The following is a 20,819-nucleotide window of genomic DNA, read 5'->3' as shown; positions in this document are numbered from 1 at the left end:
AAACCTGTATTAACCCTACTAAACATTTACTAACCTGTAGTAAACCTTTAGGAAACCTTTCCTAATCCTTTCCTAAACCTTTACTAAACCTTTCCTAAATGTTTAGTAAACCTTTCCTAAACCTTTAGTAAACCTTTCCTAAACCTTTAGTAAACATTTCCCAAACCTTTAGTACACCTTTCCTATCTCCACTATCTGTCTGTCCATCAGTAGGATCACTAACCGTCCTCCTGTCCTTCTCATCCCCTCTCCTCTTCAGGAGAACTACAGCATCCTGCACAAGAGGATTAACCACACCTGGGACTTTGTGGTGATGCAGGCTAGAGAACAGCTAAGGTAACTACACACACACACTCAGACACACTCAGACACACAAACACACACACACCTCTCTTAACCCTGTGTGTCTCTCTCTGTGTGTGTGCAGGGCCTCTAAGCAGAGAAGGAAGGCTGACCGTATCGTTCTGGAGTGTCAGGAGCAAGCCTACTGGCTGATCAACAAACCATGTGTAAATATGCCACTATACTACCACTATACTACTACTATACTACTAAGATAATACTACTATACTACTATAATACAGCTATGACTACTACTACTATACTACTACTATACTACTATAATACAACTATGACTACTACTACTACACTACTACCATAATACTACCATACTACCGCTATACTACTACTATACTACTACTATACTACTATAGTACAAGTATGACTTCTGCTGCTATACTACTACTATACTGCCACAATACTACCACTATACTAACTATGCTGCTACTATACTTGAACTATGACTACTTCTACTGTACTGCTACTATACTGCTACTATACTACTACTATAATACAACTATGACTACTACTACTATACTACTATTATACTACCAATATACTACTATGCTGCTACTGTACTTGGACTATGACTACTTCTACTATACTGCTACTATACTACTACTATACTACTACCATAATACAACTATGCCTACTACTACTATACTACTACTGTGATACTACTATACTACTATTATACTACCACCATACTACTATACTACAACTATGGCTACTACTACTATACTACTACTGTAATACTGCTATACTACTATTATACTACCACTATACTACTATACTACAACTATGGCTGCTTCTGCTATACTACTGCTATACTACTAGTATACTGCTATAATACACCTATGAACACCACCACTATACTACTACTATACTACTATAATACAACTATGACTACTACTACTATACTACTACTATGATACCACTACTATACTACTATAATACAACTATGGCTACTACTATAATACTACTATACTACTACTATAATACTAATATATTACTGCTATACTACTACTATAATACTACCAGACTACTATAATACAACTATGACTACTACTACCAATATTACTACTATACTACTGCTGCTACTAATACTACTACTACTACAAGTACTGCTACTACTTCTACTACTATTCTACCACTACTACTGTAAGTATTACTACTACTACTACTACTAATTTTACAAATATTAATATTACTATACTGCTACTACTGTTACTGCTACTATGGGTACTAATATTACTACTACTATACTACTACTTGACTACTACTATCAAATCAAATCAAATCAAATCAAATTTTATTTGTCACATACACATGGTTAGCAGATGTTAATGCGAGTGTAGCGAAATGCTTGTGCTTCTAGTTCCGACAATGCAGTAATAACGAGCAAGTAATCTAACTAACAATTCCAAAAAAACTACTGTCATACACAGTGTAAGGGGATAAAGAATATGTACATAAGGATATATGAATGAGTGATGGTACAGAGCAGCATAGGCAAGATACAGTAGATGATATCGAGTACAGTATATACATATGAGATAAGTATGTAAACCAAGTGGCATAGTTAAAGTGGCTAGTGATACATGTATTACATAAGGATGCAGTCGATGATATAGAGTACAGTATCAACGTATGCATATGAGATGAACAATGTAGGGTAAGTAACATTATATAAGGTAGCATTGTTTAAAGTGGCTAGTGATATATTTACATCATTTCCCATGATTAAAGTGGCTGGAGTAGAGTCAGTGTCATTGACAGTGTGTTGGCAGTAGCCACTCAATGTTAGTGGTGGCTGTTTAACAGTCTGATGGCCTTGAGATAGAAGCTGTTTTTCAGTCTCTCGGTCCCAGCTTTGATGCACCTGTACTGACCTCGCCTTCTGGATGGCAGCGGGGTGAACAGGCAGTGGCTCGGGTGGTTGATGTCCTTGATGATCTTTATGGCCTTCCTGTAGCATCGGGTGGTGTAGGTGTCCTGGAGGGCAGGTAGTTTGCCCCCGGTGATGCGTTGTGCAGACCTCACTACCCTCTGGAGAGCCTTACGGTTGAGGGCGGTGCAGTTGCCATACCAGGCGGTGATACAGCCCGCCAGGATGCTCTCGATTGTGCATCTGTAGAAGTTTGTGAGCGCTTTTGGTGACAAGCCGAATTTCTTCAGCCTCCTGAGGTTGAAGAGGCGCTGCTGCGCCTTCCTCACGATGCTGTCTGTGTGAGTGGACCAATTCAGTTTGTCTGTGATGTGTATGCCGACGAACTTAAAACTTGCTACCCTCTCCACTACTGTTCCATCGATGTGGATGGGGGTGTTCCCTCTGCTGTTTCCTGAAGTCCACAATCATCTCCTTAGTTTTGTTGACGTTGAGTGTGAGGTTATTTTCCTGACACCACCTCCGAGGGCCCTCACCTCCTCCCTGTAGGCCGTCTCGTCGTTGTTGGTAATCAAGCCTACCACTGTTGTGTCGTCCGCAAACTTGATGATTGAGTTGGAGGCGTGCATGGCCACGCAGTCGTGGGTGAACAGGGAGTACAGGAGAGGGCTCAGAACGCACCCTTGTGGGGCCCCAGTGTTGAGGATCAGCGGGGAGGAGATGTTGTTGCCTACCCTCACCACCTGGGGGCGGCCCGTCAGGAAGTCCAGTACCCAGTTGCACAGGGCGGGGTCGAGACCCAGGGTCTCGAGCTTGATGACGAGCTTGGAGGGTACTATGGTGTTGAATGCCGAGCTGTAGTCGATGAACAGCATTCTCACATAGGTATTCCTCTTGTCCAGATGGGTTAGGGCAGTGTGCAGTGTGGTTGAGATTGCATCGTCTGTGGACCTATTTGGGCGGTAAGCAAATTGGAGTGGGTCAAGGGTGTCAGGTAGGGTGGAGGTGATATGGTCCTTGACTAGTCTCTCAAAGCACTTCATGATGACGGATGTGAGTGCTACGGGCGGTAGTCGTTTAGCTCAGTTACCTTAGCTTTCTTGGGAACAGGAACAATGGTGGCCCTCTTGAAGCATGTGGGAACAGCAGACTGGTATAGGGATTGATTGAATATGTCCGTAAACACACCGGCCAGCTGGTCTGCGCATGCTCTGAGGGCGCGGCTGGGGATGCCGTCTGGGCCTGCAGCCTTGCGAGGGTTAACACGTTTAAATGTCTTACTCACTTCGGCTGCAGTGAAGGAGAGACCGCATGTTTCCGTTGCAGGCCGTGTCAGTGGCACTGTATTGTCCTCAAAGCGGGCAAAAAGTTATTTAGTCTGCCTGGGAGCAAGACATCCTGGTCCGTGACTGGGCTGGGTTTCTTCCTGTAGTCCGTGATTGACTGTAGACCCTGCCACATACCTCTTGTGTCTGAGCCGTTGAATTGAGATTCTACTTTGTCTCTGTACTGGCGCTTAGCTTGTTTGATAGCCTTGCGGAGGGAATAGCTGCACTGTTTGTATTCAGCCATGTTACCAGACACCTTGCCCTGATTAAAAGCAGTGGTTCGTGCCTTCAGTTTCACACGAATGCTGCCATCAATCCACGGTTTCTGGTTAGGGAATGTTTTAATTGTTGCTATGGGAACGACATCTTCAACGCACGTTCTAATGAACTCGCACACCGTATCAGCGTATTCGTCAATGTTGTTGTCTGACGCAATACGAAACATCTCCCAGTCCACGTGATGGAAGCAGTCTTGGAGTATGGAGTCAGCTTGGTCGGACCAGCGTTGGACAGACCTCAGCGTGGGAGCTTCTTGTTTTAGTTTCTGTCTGTAGGCAGGGATCAACAAAATGGAGTCGTGGTCAGCTTTTCTGAAAGGGGGCGGGGCAGGGCCTTATATGCGTCGCGGAAGTTAGAGTAACAATGATCCAGGGTCTTTCCACCCCTGGTTGCGCAATCGATATGCTGATAAAATTTAGGGAGTCTTGTTTTCAGATTAGCCTTGTTAAAATCCCCAGCTACAATGAATGCAGCCTCCGGATAAATCATTTCCAGTTTGCAGAGAGTTAAATAAAGTTCGTTCAGAGCCATCGATGTGTCTGCTTGGGGGGGATATATACGGCTGTGATTATAATCGAAGAGAATTCTCTTGGTAGATAATGCGGTCTACATTTGATTGTGAGGAATTCTAAATCAGGTGAACAGAAGGATTTGAGTTCCTGTATGTTTCTTTCATCACACCATGTCACGTTGGCCATAAGACATACGCCCCCGCCCCTCTTCTTACCAGAAAGATGTTTGTTTCTGTCGGCGCGATGCGTGGAGAAACCCGCTGGCTGCACCGCTTCGGATTGCGTCTCTCCAGTTAGCCATGTTTCCGTGAAGCAGAGAACGTTACAGTCTCTGATGTCCCTCTGGAATGCTACCCTTGCTCGGATTTCATCAACCTTGTTGTCAAGAGACTGGACATTGGCAAGAAGAATGCTAGGGAGTGGTGCACGATGTGCCCGTCTCCGGAGTCTGACCAGAAGACCGCTTCGTTTCCCTCTTTTTCTGAGTCGTTTTTTTTTTTTTTTTTTGGTCGCTGCATGTGATCCACTCGGTTACACTGGTTGTAAGGCAGAACACAGGATCCGCGTCGCGAAAAACATATTCTTGGTCGTACTGATGGTGAGTTGACGCTGATCTTATATTCAGTAGTTCTTGTCGGCTGTATGTAAAGAAACCTAAGATGACCTGGGGTACTAGTGTAAGAAATAACACGTAAAAAAAAAAAAAAACTGCATAGTTTCCTAGGAACGCGAAGCGAGGCGGCCATCTCTGTCGGCGCCGGAAGTAACCAATTGAGTACTATACTACAACTATGACTATTTCTACTACTATGCTTCTACTACTACTAGACAACTACTACTACTACCACTATTACTACTATACTACTACTATACTACAACTATAATTATATACTACAACTATGACTACTACTGCTACTACTACTACACTATGACTACACTATGACTACTACTACACTATGACTATTACTATTTCTACTGCTACTACTACTATACTACGACTATTCTATGACTACTACTACTACTACTACTACTACACTACGGCTATTACTATTTCTACTACTACTACTACTATACTACGACTATATTATGACTACTACTACTACACTACGACTATTACTATTTCTACTACTACTAATTTTACTAATATTACTACTACTGTACTGCTACTACTATACTACTAATATTACCACTACTAGACTACTACTACTACTATACTACTATTACTACTACTACTACTATACTACTATAACTATACTACTAATATTACTACTACTATACTACCATCGACATACTACTAACACTACTGCTACTGCACTGCTACTACTATACTACTATACCAATCACTATACAACCAATATTACTACTACCATACTACTCATACTACTACTACTACTATACTACTAATATTACTACTATACTACTATACAACTAATATTACTACTATACTACTACTATACTACTTATGTTACTACTACTATACTACTATCACTATACTGCTAATATTACTACTACTATACTACTACTGCGCTACTACTTTACTACTACTGGACTACTATTATTACTACTACTACTACTACACTGATACTACTGCTATACTGCTACTACTACTACTATACTAGTAGTACTACTACAGACCAGATCAGTCTAACCCAGACCCAGACCAAATCAGTCTAACCCAGACCCAGACCAGTCTAACCCAGACCCAGACCAGATCAGTCTAACCCAGACCAGATCAGTCTAACCCAGACCCAGACCAGATCCATCTAACACAGACCAGTTTAACTGTCTCAGACACAAAATATGAAGATTTCATCTGTTAAAACCTTCAGCTAGAAAAAAAATATAAGGGGAGTGAGGGAGAGAGAGGGAGGGAGGGAGACAAGGAGGAGCAGTGAGGGGAGGAGAGAGTGGAGTTGAGGGAGAGGAGGAGAGAGGGTATAGAGGGGAGGGTGCACTTTCTCTTCTGTTCCTTAATTCTCATGAATTAAAGAGGAGGAGCGGAGGAAAAGAGAGTGAAGAGGAGTGGAGAGAGAGAATGGAGGGAATAAAGATGGAGGAAATAGAGTGGAAAACATGAGCAGGGCTAAGTGCTCACACTCTCTTTCAGAGCTGACTGTGTGTGTGTGTGTGTGTGTGTGTGTGTGTGTGTGTGTGTGTGTGTGTGTGTGTGTGTGTGTGTGTGTGTGTGTGTGTGTGTGTGTGTGTGTGTGTGTGTGTGTGTGTGTGTGTGTGTGTGTGTGTGTGTGTCAGCTGACCAAGATGGCGTAGCAGTTGAACTTCTGTTTTTGTCTTGTCCCGTGTACAGTCGTGGCCAAAAGTTTTGAGAATGACAAATATTCATTTTCACAAAGTCTGCTGCCTCAGTTTGTATGATGGCAATTTGCATATACTCCAGAACGTTATGAAGAGTGATCAGATGAATTGCAATTAGTTGCAAAGTCCCTCTTTGCCATGCATATTAACTGAATCGCAAAAAAAACATTTCCACTGCATTTCAGCCCTGCCACAAAAGGACCAGCTGACCTCATGTCAGTGATTCTCTCGTTAACACAGGTGTGAGTGTTGATGAGGACAAGGCTGGAGATCACTCTGTCATGCTGATTGAGTTCGAATAACAGACTGGAAGCTTCAAAAGGAGGGTGGTGCTTGGAATCATTGTTCTTCCTCTGTCAACCATGGTTACCTGCAAGGAAACACGTGCTGTCGTCATTGCGTTGCACAAAAAGGGCTTCACAGGCAAGGATACTGCTGCCAGTAAAATTGCACCTAAATCAACCATTTATCGGATCATCAAGAACTTTAAGGAGAGTGGTTCAACTGTTGTAAAGAAGGCTTTAGGGCGCGCAAGAAAGTCCAGCAAGCGGCAGGACTGTCTCCTAAAGTTGATTCAGCTGCGTGGTCGGAGCACCACCAGTACAGAGCTTGCTCAGGAATGGCAACAGGCAGGTGTGAGTGCATCTGCACGCACAGTGAGGCAAAGACTTTTGGAGAATGGCCTGGTCTCAAGAAGGGCAGCAAAGAAGCCACTTCTCTCCAGGAAAAACATCAGGGACAGACTGATTTTCTGCAAAAGGTACAGGGATTGGACTGCTGAGGACTGAGGTAAAGTCATTTTCACTGATGAATCCCCTTTCCGATTGTTTGGGGCATCCGGAAAAAAGCTTGTCTGGAGAAGACAAGGTGAGCGCTTACCATCAGTCCTGTGTCATGCCAACAGTAAAGCATCCTGAGACCATTCATGTGTGGGGTTGCTTCTCAGCCAAGGGAGTGGGCTCACTCACACTTTTTCCTAAGAACACAACAATGAATAAAGAATGGTACCAACACATCCTCCAAGAGCAACTTTTCCCAACCATCCAGGTACAGTTTGGTGACGAACAATGCCTTTTCCAACACGATGGAGCACCTTGCCATAAGGCAAAAGTGATAACTAAGTGGCTTGGGGAACAAAACATCGATATTTTGGGTCCATGGCCAGGAAACTCCCCAGACATTAATCCCACTGAAAACTTGTGGTCAATCCTCAAGAGGCGGGTGGACAAACAAAAACCTACAAATTCTGACAATCTCCAAGCGTTGATTATGCAAGAATGGGCTGCCATCAGTCAGGATGTAGCCCAGAAGTTAATTGACAGCATGGACTGCAGGGGTCTTGAAAAAGAAGTGTCAACACCGCAAAAATGTACTCTTTGCATCAACTTCATGTATTTGTCAATAAAGGCCCTTGACACTTATGAAATGCTTGTAATTATACTTCAGTATTCCCGTTAGATGAATTCACATAGTTCTTATGTGTTCATTAACCAATTCAATTAAAACACTCTGTCAGTTTCTAAGAATCTGTAAGGTTCTTATTTGCATAAAATAGACAGAGACCAGTCAACCAAAATTAGCCTAAGGCGTTTATTCGCGAGAGCTCTGGTCATAATACCATGTACATTGGTTTATATACCTCACATTTCATCATAAATGTCCCTCCTCCTCTCAGATACAAAGGCAATATAGTTCACAAGCCTTCTCACATTGTCTGCCACCTGTTAAACAATCTACTACAAGCCCAAGGTCTCTCCCCTCCCTGGGTAGGAACAGAAAGTCCTTGTTCTAATTCTTGACTAAAACTACACACAACTACACACAGGCGCAGCAGCGCAGCAGCGCCTCTTCAACCTCAGGAGGCTGAAGAAATTCGGCTTGTCACCAAAAGCACTCACAAACTTCTACAGATGCACAATCGAGAGCATCCTGGCGGGCTGTATCACCGCCTGGTATGGCAACTGCACCGCCCTCAACCGTAAGGCTCTCCAGAGGGTAGTGAGGTCTGCACAACGCATCACCGGGGGCAAACTACCTGCCCTCCAGGACACCTACACCACCCGATGCTACAGGAAGGCCATAAAGATCATCAAGGACACCAACCACCCGAGCCACTGCCTGTTCACCCCGCTGCCATCCAGAAGGCGAGGTCAGTACAGGTGATCAAAGCTGGGACCGAGAGACTGAAAAACAGCTTCTATCTCAAGGCCATCAGACTGTTAAACAGCCACCACTAACATTGAGTGGCTACTGCCAACACACTGTCAATGACACTGACTCTACTCCAGCCACTTTAATCATGGGAATTGATGGGAAATGATGTAAATATATCACTAGCCACTTTAAACAATGCTACCTTATATAATGTTACTTACCCTACATTGTTCATCTCATATGCATACGTTGATACTGTACTCTATATCATCGACTGCATCCTTATGTAATACATGTATCACTAGCCACTTTAACTATGCCACTTGGTTTACATACTTATCTCATATGTATATACTGTACTCGATATCATCTACTGTATCTTGCCTATGCTGCTCTGTACCATCACTCATTCATATATCCTTATGTACATATTCTTTATCCCCTTACACTGTGTATGACAGTAGTTTTTTTTGGAATTGTTAGTTAGATTACTTGCTCGTTATTACTGCATTGTCGGAACTAGAAGCACAAGCATTTCGCTACACTCGCATTAACATCTGCTAACCATGTGTATGTGACAAATAAAATTTGATTTGATTTGATTTGACAATATATTCAGTGTTATGATTATAATAAGATTCATACATTCATACAGTAACAGAGTAGTATTCTGTTTAGTTGTAGTTATAAGCTAAATGTATACACAATTAAGCATTATTCATAAAAATCCCATAACAATTCCATAGTAACATCTGACAAAAATATCTAAAGACACTGAAGCAGCAGACTTTGTGAAAATACATTTTTGTGTCATTCTCAAAACTTTTGGCCATGACTGAAAATATAATTTTCTTCGTTTTCTTCATATATATTTTGTATATGTTTCTAATCTCAATTTCCATCTACGGACTGAACATGCTCTTCTGCAACCCGCCTCACCCTATGTGGTACGGATCTGCTATTTTTTATACTTTAGAACCGGAACCCCCCACCAGAAGCTAGCCAGCTAACTAGCTACTAGCCAGTTAGCCACTGCTAGCGATCATCACCGTTAACATGGACATCAGTCAGCCTCAGCCCGGTCAATTCCTGCCAGTCTGCACAGCGCGATATACCCAGAGATTATCGGACTGCTTTTTGTCTACCACATCTCCGGATTCCTACTGCAAGTTCTGAACCTTTACACCAGATCATCGCAGCTGGCTAGCTGCTATCCGAGTGGCTATTCCTGGCTAACGTCTCTGTCCTGAAGCAAGCACCAGTTAGCCTGGAGCTAGCCTCAAGCTAGGCCCATCTCCTGGCTAGCCGAAGAGGTTCATCAGCCAATTCTTGGGCTACAATACCTTGTTTGCCAATTGGCCTGGACCCTTTAAGGTCGGCACGGAGCCCCGACGATCCATCACGACTGGTCTGTCGACATAACCGTCTGAGGTGGTTTCAACAGGGTCTTCCGTCGCGACGTCCCCAGAGGCCCATCTGCTATCCCCGGCCCGCTAGCTGTCTGAAACGCTGTGTCTTCAGCTCACCTAGTGTAGTAGCACTACTGAATCGCTGTGTCTCCAGCTCGCCTAGAGTAGTAGCACTAATAAATTGGCTCCCTGAGTCATCTATTGCTACTCACCTGACCCGATATTCACTCTGCTACACATGCCTCTCCCTAATGTCAATATGCCTTGTCTATTGCTGTTTTGGTTAGTGATTATTGTCTTATTTCACTGTAGAGCCTCAAGCCATGCTCAATATGCCTTAGCTAGGCCTTTTGTTCCACTCCCCACACATGCGGTGACCACATTAACTGGTGCCTCTAGAGACAAAACCTCTCTCATCGCTACTCAATGCCTAGGTTTACCTCGACCGTACTCACATCCTACCATACCCTTGTCTGTACATTATGCCCTGAATCTATTCTTCCGTGCCCAGAAACCTGCTCCTTTTACTCTCTGTTCCGAACGCACGAGACCACCATTTCTTATAGCCTTTAGCCGTACCCTTATCCTACTCCTCCTCTGTTCCTCTGGTGATGTAGAGGTTAACCCAGGCCCTGCAGCCCCCTGCACCGCTCCTATTCCCGAGGCGCTCTCATTTGTTGACTTCTGTAACCGTAAAAGCCTGGTTTCATGCACGTTAACATTAGAAGCCTCCTCCCTAAGTTTGTTTTATTCACTGCCTTAGCACACTCTGCCAACCCGGATGGCCTAGTCATGTCTGAATCCTGGCTTAGGAAGGCCACCAAAAATCTTGAAATTTCCATTCCTAACTATAACATTTTCCGACAACATAGAACCGCCAGAGGGGGTGGAGTTGCAATCTACTGCAGAGACAACCTGCAGAGTTCTGTAATGCTATCCAGGACTGTTCCCAAACAATTAGAGCTTCTACTTTAAAAAATCCACCTTTCCAGAAACAGGTTTCTCACCATTGCGGCTTGTTATAGACCCCCCTCTGCCCCCAGCTGTGCCTTGGACACCATATGTGAATTGATTGCCCCCCATCTATCTTCAGAGCTCATACTGTTAGGTGACCTAAACTGGGACATGCTTAACAACCCAAACATCCTACAATCTAAACTAGATGCCCTCAATCTCACACAAATCATCAAGGAACCTACCATGGACACCCTCTTAGATTATCATCCTAACCAACCTGCCCTCTACATACACCTCTGCTGTCTTCAACCAGGATCTCAGCAATCACTGCCTCATTGCCTTCGTGTGTAATGGGTCCGTAGTCATACGACCACCCCTCATCACTGTCAAAACGCTCCCTAAAACACTTCAGCGAACAGGCCTTTCTAATCGACCTGGCCCGTTTTAATTGAATTGCATGCCCCATTCAAAAAATGTAGAACTAAGAACAGATATAGCCCTTGATTCACTCCAGACTTGACTGCCCTTGACCAGCACAAAAACATCCTGTGGCGTTCTGCATTAGCATCAAATAGCCCCCGCAATATTTTCAGGGAAGTCAGGAACAAATATACACAGGCAGTTAGGAAAGCTAAGGCTAGCTATTTCAAACAGAAATGTGCATCCTGTAGCATTAATTCCCAAAATCTCTGGGTCACTGTAAAGTCCATTGAGAATAAGAGCACCTCCTCCCAGCTGCCCACTGCACTGAGGCTAGGAAACACTGTCACCACCGATAAATCTACGATAATTGATCATTTCAATAAAGCATTGCTTCAATAACCATGCTTCCAACTGGCTACCCCAACCCCGGCCAACGGCTCCACACCCCCTGCAGCAACTAGCCCAAGCCCCCTTCCTCTCCTTCACCCAAATCCAGACAGCTGGACAATCTTGTCCCCTACAAATCAGCTGGACAATCTGGACCCCTGCAAATCAGCTGGGCTAGACCATCTGGGCCCCTACAAATCAGCTGGGCTAAACAATCTGGAGCCTACAAATCAGCTGGACAATCTGGACCCTACAAATCAGCTGGGCTAAACAATCTGGACCCCTACAAATTAGCTGGGCTGGAAAATCTGGACCCCTACAAATCAGCTGGGCTGGACAATCTGGACCCCTACAAATCAGCTGGGCTAGACCATCTGGACCCCTACAAATCAGCTGGGCTAGACAATCTGGACCCCTACAAATCAGCTGGGCAATCTGGACCCTACAAATCAGCCAGAAAATCTGGACCCCTGCAAATCAGCTCGGCTAGACCATCTGGACCCCTACAAATCAGCAGGGCTAAACAATCTGGACCCTACAAATCAGCTGGACAATCTGGACCCTACAAATCAGCTGGGCTAAACAATCTGGACCCCTACAAATCAGCTTTGCTAGACAATCTGGACCCCTATAAATCAGCTGGACAATCTGGACCCCTACAAATCAGCTGGACAATCTGGACCCCTACAAATCAGCTGGACAATCTGGACCCCTACAAATCAGCTGGGCTGGACAATCTGGACCCCTACAAGTCAGCTGGACAATCTGGACCCCTAAAAATCAGCTGGACAATCTGGACCGTACAAATCAGCTGGACAATCTGGAACCTACAAATTAGCTGGGCAATCTGGACACCTAAAAATCAGCTGGGCAATCTGGACCCCTACAAATCAGCTGGACAATCTGGACCCCTACAAATCAGCTGGACTGGACAGTCTGGACCCTACAAATCAGCAGGGCTAAACAATCTGGACCCCTACAAATCAGCTGGGCTGGACAATCTGGACCATTACAAATCAGCTGGACAATCTGGACCCCTACATATCAGCTGGACAATCTGGACCCCTACATATCAGCTGGACAATCTGAACCCCTATATATCAGCTGGACAATCTGGACCCCTACATATCAGCTGGACAATCTGGACCCCTACATATCAACTGGACAATCAGGACCCCTACAAATCAGCTCGACCATCTAGACCCCTACAAATAAGATGGACAATCTGGACCCCTACAAATCAGCTGGGCTAGACAATCTGGACCCCTACAAATCTGCTGGACAATCTGGACTCCTACAAATCAGCTGGGCTAAACAATCTGGACCCCTACAAATAAGCTGGGCAATCTGGATCCCTACAAATCAGCTGGGCTACACAATCTGGACCCCTACAAATCAGCTGGACAATCTGGACCTCTACAAATCAGCTGGGCAATCTGGACACTTACAAATCAGCTGGACAATCTGGACCCCTACAAATCAGCTGGACTGGACAATCTGGACCCTACAAATCATCTGGGCAATCTGGACCCCTACAAATCAGCTGGACAATCTGGACCCCTACATATCAGCTGGACAATCAGGACCCCTACTTATCAGCTGGACAATCTGGACCCCTACATATCAGCTGGACAATCCGGACCCTTACAAATCAGCTGGACTGGACAATCTGGACCCTACAAATCAGCTGGGGTAAACAATCTGGACCGCTACAAATCAGCTGGGCTGGACAATCTGGACCCTACAAATCAGCTGGGCAATCTGGACCCCTACAAATCAGCTGGACAATCTGGACCCCTACATATCAGCTGGACAATCTGGACCCCTACATATCAGCTGGACAATCTGGACACCTAGATATCAGCTGGACAATCTGCAACCCTACTATTCAGCTGGGCAATCTGGACCCTTACAAATCAGCTGGACAATCTGGACCCCTACAAATCAGCTGGACTGGACAATCTGGACCCTACAAATCAGCTGGGCTAAACAATCTGGACCCCTACAAATCAGCTGGGCTGGACAATCTGCACCCTACAAATTAGCTGGGCAACCTGGACCCCTACAAATCAGCTGGATAATCTGGACCCCTACATATCAGCTGGACAATCTGGACCCTACATATCAACTGGACAATCTGGACCCCTACAAATCAGCTGGACTGGACAATCTGGACCCTACAAATCAGCTGGGCTAAACAATCTGGACCCCTACAAATCAGCTGGGCTGGACAATCTGCACCCTACAAATTAGCTGGGCAACCTGGACCCCTACAAATCAGCTGGATAATCTGGACCCCTACATATCAGCTGGACAATCTGGACCCTACATATCAACTGGACAATCTGGACCCTACAAATCAGATGGGCTGGACAAACTGGAACCCTACATATCAGCTGGACAATCTGGACCCCTACATATCAGCTGGACAATCTGGACCCCTACATATCAGCTGGACAATCTGGACCCCTACAAATCAGCTCGACAATCTGGACCCTTACAAATCAGCTGGGCAGTCTGGATCCCTACAAATCAGCTGGGCTAAACAATCTGGACCCCTACATATCAGCTGGACAATCTGGACCCCTATAAATCAGCTGTGCTAGACAATCTGGACCCTTACAAATCAGCTGGACAATCTGGACCCCTATTAATCAGCTGGGCTGGACAATCTGGACCCCTACAAATCAGCTGGACAATTTGGACCCTACAAATCAGCTGGGCAATCTGGACCCCTACAAATCAGCTGGACAATCTGGACCGTACAAATCAGCTCTGCTTAACAATCCGGACCCCTACAAATCAGCTGGGCTGGACAATCTGGACCCTGCAAATCAGCTGGACAATCTGGACCCTACAAATCAGCTGGGCTAAACAATCTGGACCCCTACAAATCAGCTGGACAACCTGGACCCCTACATATCAGCTGGACAATCTGGACCCCTACATATCAGCTGGACAATCTGGACCCCTACAAGTCAGCTGGACAATCTGGACCCTTACAAATCAGCTGGACAATCTGGACCCTTACAAATCAGCTGGGCTGGACAATCTGGTCCCCTACAAATCAGCTGGACAATCTGGACCCTATAAATCAGCTGGGCTGGACAATCTGGACCCTACAAATCAGTTTGACAATCTGGACCCCTAGAAATCAGCTGGACAATTCAATTCAATTCAATTCAAGGGCTTTATACAATCTGGACCCTCTCTCGCACTGCTTTGCTTTATTTTGGCCAGGTCGCAGTTATGAATGAGAACTTCTTCTCAACTGGCCTACCTGGTTAAATAAAGGTGAAATAAAAATAATTAAAATAAAGTGTGTGTGTGTGTGTGTGTGTGTGTGTGTGTGTGTGTGTGTGTTGCAGCCGGGGGCATTTGACGTGTTGGATCTGGGACCTGAGAGATGCAACGTCCTCAGCTCCCGAGTCGCACTGGTCAGTAACCTGTAACTCTGACCACAGACCTCAATAACCACTCAGACCTGAAACATGTTGCTCAGTAATAAAACTAAATTATCTCCTTCTCTCTGTCCTTCTCTCTCACTTTCTCTTTTGTTTTCTCTCTCCATGTATCTCTCTATCTCTCCCTCTCTCCATCTTTCCTTCTCCATCTCTATCTCTCCATGTCTCTCTATCTCTTTTCTCTCTCCATCTTTCTTTCCCCGTCTCTATCTCTCCATGTCTCTATCTCCTCTTTCCTCTTTCTCTCTCCATCTTTCTTTCCCCGTCTCTATCTCTCCATGTCTCTATCTCTTCTCTCCTCTTTCCCTCTCTCTATCTCTCCATCTCCTCTCTCCTCTTTTCTCTCTCCTCTTTCCATATCGCTCTCCTCTCTCCTCTTTCCCCCTCTATCTCTCCATGTCTCTCCTCTCTATCTCTCTGTCTCTATCTCCTCTCTCCACTTTCCCCCTCTCTATCTCTCCATGTCTCTATCTCCTCTCTCCTCACTCCCCCTTTCTCTCTCCTCTTTCCCCCTCTCTCTCTATCTCTCCATGTCTCTATCTCCTCTTTCCATCTTTCTTTCCCCCTCTCTATCTCTCCATGTCTCTTATCTCCTCTCTCCTCTTTCCCCCTCTCTGTCTCTCCATGTCTCTATCTCCTCTCTCCATGTCTCTATCTCCTCTCTCCTCATTCCCCCTCTCTGTCTCTCCATGTCTCTATCTCCTATCTCCTCATTCCCCCTCTCTATCTCTCCATGTCTCTATCTCCTCTTTCCATGTCTCTATCTCCTCTCTCCTCACTCCCCCTCTCTGTCTCTCCATGTCTCTATCTCCTCTCTCCTCATTCCCCCTCTCTGTCTCTCCATGTCTCTATCTCCTCTCTCCTCATTCCCCTCTCTCTGTCTCTCCATGTCTCTATCTCCTCTCTCCTCATTCCCCCTCTCTATCTCTCCATGTCTCTATCTCCTCTTTCCATGTCTCTATCTCCTCTCTCCTCTTTCCCCCTCTCTATCTCTCCATGTCTCTATCTCCTCTCTCCATGTCTCTATCTCCTCTCTCCTCGTTCCCCCTCTCTATCTCTCCATGTCTCTATCTCCTCTTTCCATGTCTCTATCTCCTCTCTCCTCACTCCCCTTTTCTCTCTCCTCTTTCCCCCTCTCTCTCTCTATCTCTCCATGTCTCTATCTCCTCTTTCCTCTTTCTCTCTCCATCTTTCTTTCCCCGTCTCTATCTCTCCATGTCTCTATCTCCTCTCTCCTCTTTCCCGCTCTCTATCTCTCCATGTCTCTATCTCCTCTCTCCTCATTCCCCCTCTCTATCTCTCCATGTCTCTATCTCCTCTTTTCCCCTCTCTCTCTATCTCTCCATGTCTCTATCTCCTCTCTCCACTTTCCCCCTCTCTATCTCTCCATGTCTCTATCTCCTCTCTCCACTTTCCCCCTCTCTATCTCTCCATGTCTCTATCTCCTCTTTCCTCTTTCTCTCTCCATCTTTCTTTCCCCGTCTCTATCTCTCCATGTCTCTATCTCCTCATCTCTCCATGTCTCTATCTCCTCTCTCCACTTTCCCCCTCTCTATCTCTCCATGTCTCTATCTCCTCTCTCCTCTCTCCCCTTTTCTCTCTCCTCTTTTCCACTCTCTCTCTCTATCTCTCCATGTCTCTATCTCCTCTCTCCACTTTCCCCCTCTCTATCTCTCCATGTCTCTATCTCCTCTCTCCTCTCTCCCCTTTTCTCTCTCCTCTTTTCCACTCTCTCTCTCTATCTCTTCATGTCTCTATCTCATCTCTCCTCTCGCCCCTTCTCTCTCTCCATCTCTCTGTCTCTCTCCTTCTCTTTTATATCTCTCACTATCATCTCTCTGGTGCTGCACGCGAGGTCCATAGTAAGTGTTCCTAACAGAGAACAAACACCCGGTCACCATACTAACTTACACTGTCTGTCGTCACCATAGTAACACCAACTATAGTTACAATAATGACTAACACTGACTGCATTTACAAATGACAACCCCAATGTGTTTATTATGACTACTCACTAGACTCTCTCCCCCTCCTCCTCCTCTCCCTCCTCCCCCTCCTCACTGTCTCCTCTCACCTCTAAATGTCTCCTCTTCCTCCTCTCACTGTCTCCTCCTCGTCCTCTCACTGTCTCTTCCTCCTCCCCCTGTCTCCTCCTCCTCTCACTGTCTCCTCCTCCTCCTCTCACTGTCTCATCCTCCTCCTCTCACTGTCTCCTCCTCCTCTCACTGTCTCCTCCTCCTCCTACCACTTACTCCTCCTCCTCCTCTCTCCAGACCAGAACGCTGACCACTACAAGAGAGAGGTAAACATCTCAACATAACAAATATTGTTTCTAATACCGGTATAACAAACAAACATTCTTCTGACCGTGTTTGTGTATGTGTGTGTGTGTTTGTGTGTGTTTGTGTGTTTGATGGTTACAGATTGAACACAGTAGAAGAGCTCTGGGGAGAAACCGTGTCAAGTCCTCCATCTGTCTTGAGAGGTATGTTACAAAAACACAGCTTGGTCACCCGTGATACAAGTTAGTATTTGACGTCCATCCATGTCAGAGGATGTTGGGGGATGACGTGAAACCGGCCACTAGGGGGGCTGTTACCTTCAAGTAGGTTTGGGTGTTTCTAGGGTGTTGGGACGGGGATGGTGGACATAAGCATTTGCCTCTGATTCCAAATATTGCAAGCTCAAATCCAGCAATAGAAAGTTGGTTTTGATATGTTAGTTTAAAGACAGAGTGATGTGCTATCCCAAACCTTAATATCTAACCTTAACCAGTCAGTTAATACCTGACCTTAACCATCCCGTTAATACCTAACCTTCATATCTAACCTTAACCATTCAGTTAATACCTGACCTTAATGCCTAACCTTAACCAGTCAGTAAACACCAAACCTTAATATCTAACCTTAAACATTCAGTTAATACCTAACCTTAATACCTAACCTTAACCATTCAGTTAATACCTGACCTTAATATCTAACCTTAACCAGTCAGTTAATACCTAACCTTAATACCTAACCTTAACCATTCAGTTAATACCTAACCTTAACCATTCAGTTAATACCTAACCTTAATACCTAACCTTAACCAGTCAGTTAATACCTAACCTTAACCATTCAGTTAATACCTAACCTTAATACCTAACCTTAACCAGTCAGTTAATACCTAACCTTAATACCTAACCTTAACCATTCAGTTAATACCCAACCTTAACCAGTCAGTTAATACCTAACCTTAATAACTAACCTTAACCATTCAGTTAATACCTAACCTTAACCATTCAGTTAATACCTAACCTTAACCATGCAGTTAATACCTAACCTTAATACCTAACCTTAACCAGTCAGTTAATACCTAACCTTAACCATTCAGTTAATACCTAACCTTAATACCTGACCTTAACATTCAGTTAATACCTAACGTTAACAATTCAGTTAATACCTAACCTTAACCATTCAGTTAATACCTAACCTTAACCATTCAGTTAATACCTAACCTTAACCATTCAGTTAATACCTAACCTTAATACCTAGCCTTAACCATTCAGTTAATAACTAACCTTAACCATTCAGTTAATGCCTAACCTTAACCATTAAGTTAATACCTAAACTTAACCATTCAGTTAATACTTAACCTTAACCATTCAGTTAATACTTAACCTTAATACCTAACCTTAACCATTCAGTTAATACCTAACCTTAACCATTCTGTTAATACTTAACCTTAACCATTCAGTTAATACTTAACCTTAATACCTAACCTTAACCATTCAGTTAATACCTAACCTTAATACCTAGGCTTAACCATTCAGTTAATACCTAACCTTAACCATTCAGTTAATACCTAACCTTAATATCGTACCTTAACCATTCAGTTAATACCTAACCTTAACCATTCAGTTAATACCTAACCTTAACCAGTCAGTTAATACCTAACCTTAACCAGTCAGTTAATACCTAACCTTAATACCTAACCTTAACCATTCAGTTAATACCTAACCTTAATACCTAGGCTTAACCATTCAGTTAATACCTAACCTTAACCATTCAGTTAATACCTAACCTTAATATCGTACCTTAACCATTCAGTTAATACCTAACCTTAACCATTCAGTTAATACCTAACCTTAACCAGTCAGTTAATACCTAACCTTAACCAGTCAGTTAATACCTAACCTTAATACCTAACCTTAACCATTCAGTTAATACCTAACCTTAACCAGTCAGTTAATACCTAACATTAACCATTCAGTTAATACCTAACCTTAATACCTAACCTTAACCATTCAGTTAATACCTAACCTTAACCATTCAGTTAATACCTAACCTTAACCAGTCAGTTAATACCTAACCTTAACCAGTCAGTTAATACCTAACCTTAACCAGTCAGTTAATACCTAACCTTAACCAGTCAGTTAATACCTAACCTTAACCAGTCAGTTAATACCTAACCTTAATACCTAACCTTAACCATTCAGTTAATACCTAACCTTAACCATTCAGTTAATACCTAACCTTAACCAGTCAGTTCATACCTAACCTTAATACCTAACCTTAACCAGTCAGTTAATACCTAACCTTAACCAGTCAGTTCATACCTAACCTTAATACCTAACCTTAACCATTCAGTTAATACCTAACCTTAATACCTGACCTTAACCAGTCAGTTCATACCTAACCTTAATACCTGACCTTAACCATTCAGTTAATACCTAACCTTAACCAGTCAGTTAATAGCTAACCTTAATACCTGACCTTAACCATTCAGTTAATACCTAACCTTAACCATTCAGTTTGAGAAAATTAGACTGTCTAATGCTGGTAGCACTCACACACACATAAACACAAGAATATAAACACACTCACACACACATAAACACAAGAATATAAACACACTCACACACACATATAAACACACTCATACACACACATACATAAACACACACTCATACACACACATATAAACACACACTCATACACACACATATAAACACACACTCATACATACATTCTCACACACATATACACACTCACAAATACACACATTCTCACACACACAGACGCACACATATAAACACACTCATACACACATTCTCACACACACAGACACACACACACATACTCAAACACACATATAAACACACACTCATACACACATTCTCACACACACATATACACACAGACACACATTCTCACACACACTCACAAATACACACACAGACACACACACACACATTCTCACACACACATGTAAACACACTCACACATACATATAAACACACTCATACACACACATACATAAACACACACTCATACATACATTCTCACACACACATATAAACACACACTCATACACACATTCTCACA

General features: G+C 43.9%; 1 protein-coding gene across 1 annotated transcript in view; it reads left to right on the top strand.

Moving 5' to 3' along the window:
- rgs11 (regulator of G protein signaling 11) overlaps positions 1–20,819 on the top strand; it is a 61,500-nt gene that overhangs the window by 19,125 nt on the left and 21,556 nt on the right. Inside the window, exons 7-11 of the mRNA XM_042315533.1 lie at positions 260–336; positions 428–509; positions 15,358–15,426; positions 17,732–17,755; positions 17,877–17,938. Of these exons, the coding sequence (XP_042171467.1) occupies positions 260–336; positions 428–509; positions 15,358–15,426; positions 17,732–17,755; positions 17,877–17,938 (314 nt within the window). The remainder of the gene's footprint in view (positions 1–259; positions 337–427; positions 510–15,357; positions 15,427–17,731; positions 17,756–17,876; positions 17,939–20,819) is intronic.

The sequence above is a fragment of the Oncorhynchus tshawytscha genome, unplaced genomic scaffold (genome assembly GCF_018296145.1).
Source record: "Oncorhynchus tshawytscha isolate Ot180627B unplaced genomic scaffold, Otsh_v2.0 Un_contig_1662_pilon_pilon, whole genome shotgun sequence".
Lineage (NCBI taxonomy): Eukaryota > Metazoa > Chordata > Actinopteri > Salmoniformes > Salmonidae > Oncorhynchus > Oncorhynchus tshawytscha.
This window is presented reverse-complemented; position numbering and strand designations above follow the sequence as displayed.